The sequence below is a fragment of the Toxotes jaculatrix genome, chromosome 11 (assembly GCF_017976425.1).
Source record: "Toxotes jaculatrix isolate fToxJac2 chromosome 11, fToxJac2.pri, whole genome shotgun sequence".
NCBI classification, from domain to species: Eukaryota; Metazoa; Chordata; class Actinopteri; family Toxotidae; genus Toxotes; species Toxotes jaculatrix.
The window spans coordinates 18,178,123-18,184,138 of NC_054404.1; the positions used below are offsets into that span (position 1 = coordinate 18,178,123).

Sequence of the window (6,016 nt, forward strand, 5' to 3'; positions counted from 1 at the left end):
TGATTTTTGAGCTTCTGCTCTGACATTTGCTTTGTGGTGTGTGAATGTTTAACTCAGGGAAAGGGGAGTTTGGTGAGGTGTTGTTATCCAAAGCTAAGGCAATCGAAGAGAGCCAAGAGGAGACAGTGGTGCTGGTGAAGAGCCTGCAGACCAGAGATGAACAGCTGCAGCTCGACTTCCGCCGTGAGGCTGAAATGTTCGCCAAGCTGAGCCACCCCAACGTCGTCCGCCTGCTGGGCCTGTGTAGGGAGGCAGAACCCCACTACATGATCTTAGAGTACTATGACCTGGTAATTACACAGAAGCAGACATACTCACACACATATTATTATGTTTATATAAATATATTTATATGTTTTGGGGTTTTTTTTTGCCTGATATATAATATAAATTTTGCTTTTCCCATACCAGGGAGACTTAAAGCAGTTCCTAAGAATTTCAAAAAGCAAAGATGACAAGGTCAAATCTCAGCCTATCAGCACCAAGACCAAAGTAAGTGTTGAATGTTGTACCATGACTGACAGCTCACAGCATCCTGCTGACCATCTACTGTGCTAATAATAAAAGATAGAAATGTATATCTGCATAAAGTGATTGTTGGGGATGTTTTTGTACAAGTTGTTCTGTTCATATTCCTTGTGAGATCATGTTCCCTTAAAGCAATATTTGATGAACCTTTATTGACTTGATGAGAAAATCCGTACCACTCTGTCTGTCTGTCTGTATATGAAGTAGGGAGCTGGAACTAGGAGGCAATTAGCCTAGCTTAGCATAAAGACTAAACATGGGATACAACCAGCTTGGCTCTGTGCAAAGGTAAAAAAAAAACAAACATATAAATTCACCTAGCTGCACCTCCAAGGTTCAATAATTAACACATACTATTTTCTGTGTAGAAAAAAAAAGAGAAGTTGTGGTTTTAGTGGCAGTTTAACAAAATGTTGAACTGACGCAGCCAAGCAAAACATTGGTAATTTCAATTTTACCTTGACAGTTCCTTTATTCGATATTTTTCTGTTTCCCCTTCAGGTTTCCATCTGTGCCCAGGTGGCTCATGGGATGGAGCATCTGTCCAATCACCGCTTCGTTCACAAAGACCTAGCCGCCCGCAACTGTCTGGTCAACAGTCAGAGGCGCGTGAAAGTGTCCTCGCTCAGCCTCAGCAAAGACGTCTACAACAGGTTTGTCAGAAGAGACATAGCATTTGATAATAATCACAAATGAATTCTGGGACATCTCAGTGCTTTTCTTCTGGCTAATATTAAATGTTTCCATCTCCTTCCGTCATTTCTCTTGTGTACATGTATGTAGCGAGTACTACCACTACAGACAGGCATGGATCCCGCTGCGCTGGCTCCCAGCAGAGTCTGTGTTTGAGGACGACTTCTCCACCAAGTCTGATGTGTGGGCCTTTGGAGTGTTGATGTGGGAAGTGTTCAGTCAAGGGGAAATGCCATATACCAAACTCAGCGATGACGAGGTGCTGGAAGGTAAGTATGATGCTGTAGCAGCTTATTTTTAGTCCTGATTCGGTACAGAAAAAAAAAAACAGAAGAGAACGTCTCTCAAGAGACAATATGTCGCTATAGGTGATTAAATTTGTTTGAATTGTCAGGTAAATGTAAAATATAGAGGTGAAATTTAATCAGTTCTGGGAGGTTATAGAATATCATTACCTCACATTTTATGCTGCAGTCTCAAAACGGGGAATGTTTCAGTCAACATCCACACGTCTTCTTGTTTGTGATTTGTTTTAACCTCCCTCTCTGTGCTCACCCTCCACCCCTGAAGGTCTGCAGACAGGGAAGCTGAAGCTTCCCATTCCAGACGGATGTCCCACCAAAATCTACAAGCTCATGGTGCGCTGCTGGGCGCTAAGCCTCAAAGAGCGCCCCTCCTTCACTGATATCGTGCACGCCCTGGGAGAGCTGCCCTCTGACAGCAAAGTCTGAGACGACCATGAACCCACATCAGAGGGGAACTTTTACCAACGTCCTTCCCCCAGGAGAAAGACAGGAATGCTGGATATTAGTCTCACACATTTCAGGGAAGAGGGTTGAGGAGAAAACACTTTTTTTATATGCATTTCAAAACATGGGTGTGTGGATAAGACTTTGTTGCTATATCAGTGGAAACACACTCGCATTTGTGTGAATGGCTTCTTGTGAGCAGTGCCAGGAGTTTACGTTTGCCTTAACCGCAGCATGGATGACCCTCCCCTCCAGTCCCTGTCTGTGGTTCCACTGTGACCCTGCCTGCCTGTCTGCGGCCGCTCTGTCCCCAGAGACCCTTTGTTTCACGGAGCCTCACAACCTCAGTGCCTCTACCCCTCCGTGCACACCCACACACACACACTCACCTAAACTTCCAACTGCTCTGTAGGGTTTTTAGTTGCCGTGCTTTTCACTGGCTCTGATCAAGTAGAAGTTATTTGTCGGAAGTTTAGGAAAATCCCTGAAATTTAGGTTCACCGCTCTGTTAAGTCCTCAGTGTTTTTCTCATGAAACTAGAAAGAATCTTGAAGGCAAAGTGGGATATAGTGAGATTTCAGTGGAGCATTGATGCTTCCTAAATATTCTATCAATCACTTAGGAGTGCGTTGAGTGAGATTGTTTCAGCTGGTCTGCTTAAACTTAAAGTCCAGTCATCTGCATCCTGAGTCCACCACCCTAATCCTGGAGGAGACACCCAGCTACTCTGTCTGCCAGGGGCCCGCCACCACCCTCCAAAGTTTGCGTGTCTGTGTGTGTGTGCGCTCCACTGAACTGTTCCCATGCTACAGCATACTTTCAAAGTGGAAGTGGAATGGGGTTTGTATGAAGGTTCGTCGTCGTGAGGAAACTTGTGGAAATAATCATCCATGTTATGGTAACACTTCAGGAACAAAAAAAAAAAATAGATCAACTTTATAGCCAAGGATTATATTGAATGGATGAGACTGAGCTAGTGTGGGCTTTGTACGTTTTTATGAGTGTGTTGTGTTCTTGTATTAACTTTGAGGTGCTTATTGGTCACTACCTATGGGTAAGAAAACCCATTGTACCACATTAATATGATCATATTGTCAGTTGCAGGGATGCAGCCTATCACTGAGTTCAACCTGCGACACAATTTCTCCAGAGGTCCAATCACAGTTTCCCTCTCGGTCCAGTTTTTTTGTGCAATGCTGCAAAGTGGACCATCACACCAGGCAATGTGTACATAATGTAGAAGCCATGCACTAACTTCACTTAAAAGAATATCCCTCTTTATCTCTATCATGTTGTGTAGAAGGACATGCAGGTGCCTGTTTATTTATGATGAAGGTCCTGTCTTTTTTTTGTTAACTATGTTTATAATAGAAAGGTACTTCTCTGATGCGATGTATTCATTCTCATGGTCCATCTCAGTGTGCGTTCAGTCTGGTTGCCAGCTGAATATGCTAACACAAAATACAAAGGAGGTCAAAAGAGTGACTGTCACCAGTACTCATTTAAGTGCCTGGTAAATGAAGGATTATCTTAACTGTTTCCCTTTTTTTTTTACATTATCTAATCAAATGCAATGGCCTTTGTTTATAAACTTGTTTTTATACGTTGTTTTTAGTGTAATGTTTTGTTTTTATGAATGCTAGGCACTCACACCTAGACCTCTTTTTTAATCCGCTTCAGCAAACGTTCACAGTAATCACAGATATATACAAAAGTATACATGCTGCTGTCAATAAAGGTTCACAGTGTTTTTATCTTTTGTGTTGTGATTGATTCTGTAACTGGCAACACTGTGTCCACTTCCACTTCAAAAACTGTTTCTAGTTTTTTAAGTTGATTTTTTCTTACCTCTTTAATTTGGTATGAAAATCAACTTTCAAAAAATAGTCCGAGCTTTCAAGAGATACGTCACTCTGAACATCAGGCAAGTCTCTGCAAGCTGATTTTCACCATGTGCATAAAAACAGCTGCATGTAGGTGCTAAATCAGTCCTGGAACTTGCCTTTGAATAGTGTCAGGAGTAATAAAAAGTGTGTGCAGTTCAAAGTTAACATGCTGTGGTTTGTAAATGCACCTACATTCATACTTGTTCCTCTATTTTATTGGTAAATTCAATCAGTTCTCTAATTTACCACTAGAGGGTGGTATATATATATGTTCTGTAATTCTTTCTAAACCTGACCCCAAATGCTTGCCAAATATTTTTTTTCCCACATAATTATGTTTAGAGTTTAATGCGATAACATAGCCTTTTATAGTCGTAAAAGACGTTTCCATTATGAGTCCATGTTGTCTTGTGTTAGTGACAGTGTTCTCCTTTCATCTGATAAATGTGTCACTATTTAAAATGTCACTTTTTATTTTGTGTCCACAGGCAACTGCAGCCAGTCGTTGTTGGTCCTAAGGCATCATAGGTCACCTATTCTAAATATTGGTGAGAATTTCCCTTGTATTTTATTCTGTGTTGGAGATGAATGGTCTGCTGCAGCTTTATAGTGATGGATAAAGAGACTCAACTTCAGACTTTGATACAGGACTGTGAGCAAACAGCTTTTCAGTCTCTCAGAAGCTTTACAGTTAATGAAGCCATGGAAGCGGTCATTCAGTGTGTGCTAAATACTTAAATGACAAACTGAGGACAAGTCTCAAAGAGGTTTCAACTCAGTCAGTACTAGTAATACAGTGACAACCTTTTCCAAGTGTGTTCACTCTTCAGTGAACTCTGGTAGTCTATACATTTCAATAAATATCCGCCTACCACCTTGCCAACATTAGGATGAAAAAAAACCCACTTTCAAATACCATAATACATGGCATTTGTTTTAACGTACCTGGAGTCCCAGAGGGGCGGGGTTTACCACATCATTAAATACTGTCAGATAAGTTGCCAGAGACACAAGTAGCTCAGAGTGCCTATTTCACAAAGATTACACACAGTGTAGTAGGAAAAGGACAGGTGTGAAAAATAAGGTAAACAGTGGCTGAAATCTGTATAGCTGCTTCAGTGTGCTGTGCCTACTGTGCTCACTGTCATTTCTGACACTGCTGGATCACTTGAATATAACAGAGCAATCTTTGATGTTATTAGTAACACCTGGCCTTTTTCTGCTATGACAAGTTGTAGTATTTGCTGTGAACAGCCCATTATCAAAACTATGCAGGATTAAAATTGGTATGTGGTGCAGCAACATAAAATAAATACAACTTGTACACAGGTTTATTTAAAAAAAATAAAATAAGTAATTACAAATAATTATAAACCTTACTCTGCTTGAACAATGCTGTTGCAGTCCGTGAGAAAGTTTGAGTGACGCAAGCTTCACCTTCAATATGGTTACTGGGTGATAGGTGAATATATTCTGCTTTGTTTTGGGGGCAAAGAGAAGACTAAAAATAAAAATAATAATAGTAATAATAACAGACATAACAGGCATATACATTTGATTGTTAGAATAATCTGTGACCTTGAGTAGTCACATGTGACTGCCTGAACTTATTTAAGACAGTAATTCAGTACAGAATCATTTCGAGTGCTTCAGCCCGCAGGGTTGTATGGAGAGGTACTCTGACATTAAAAAAAAACTTTAGGAAAACATGGTTTTATGACATAGTGCAACCTGTGGGGAATAAAAAGTTGGATGTTTTGTTATTTTGGTGCCTCTGCTTGTCCGCAGTGACGTTGTCGGTAGCGCAACCATTTTGGTATTTATTCTAATGAGCGCGCCTTATTGACCAATGACAGCGCCACTCAGATAATCCTCAGCCAATCAATAGGCGACGCTGTGACTCACCAAATAAGGAGAGACAGCACCAAATAAGGAAACGTTGTATCTCTTTATAAGGCGGGAAGTAGTTCCTCGGTTGTAATATTACTCCGCGGTCGTAAACGCCGTTTTCAAATGAGAATTTTATATATATCTCTGATCCACGAGGAAAGAAATATTGCGATATTGATTGGGTAAAAGTAGATATATCGATACCCGCAGAACGACACTAGCGCGATTTTTGGTTCACAATGCGGACTATGCGACATGGCGGAGCAACAT

The 6,016-nt window shown here is 40.9% G+C and overlaps 1 protein-coding gene across 1 annotated transcript in view; it reads left to right on the forward strand.

Moving 5' to 3' along the window:
- Window positions 1-3,231, forward strand: part of ptk7b (protein tyrosine kinase 7b) — a 70,524-nt gene extending 67,293 nt beyond the window's left edge. Inside the window, exons 17-21 of the mRNA XM_041049377.1 lie at window positions 58-290; window positions 412-492; window positions 1,030-1,181; window positions 1,312-1,490; window positions 1,792-3,231. Coding sequence (XP_040905311.1) covers window positions 58-290; window positions 412-492; window positions 1,030-1,181; window positions 1,312-1,490; window positions 1,792-1,952 — 806 coding nt within the window. The 3' untranslated portion in view covers window positions 1,953-3,231. The remainder of the gene's footprint in view (window positions 1-57; window positions 291-411; window positions 493-1,029; window positions 1,182-1,311; window positions 1,491-1,791) is intronic.
- The last annotated feature ends 2,785 nt before the right edge of the window (window positions 3,232-6,016 follow it).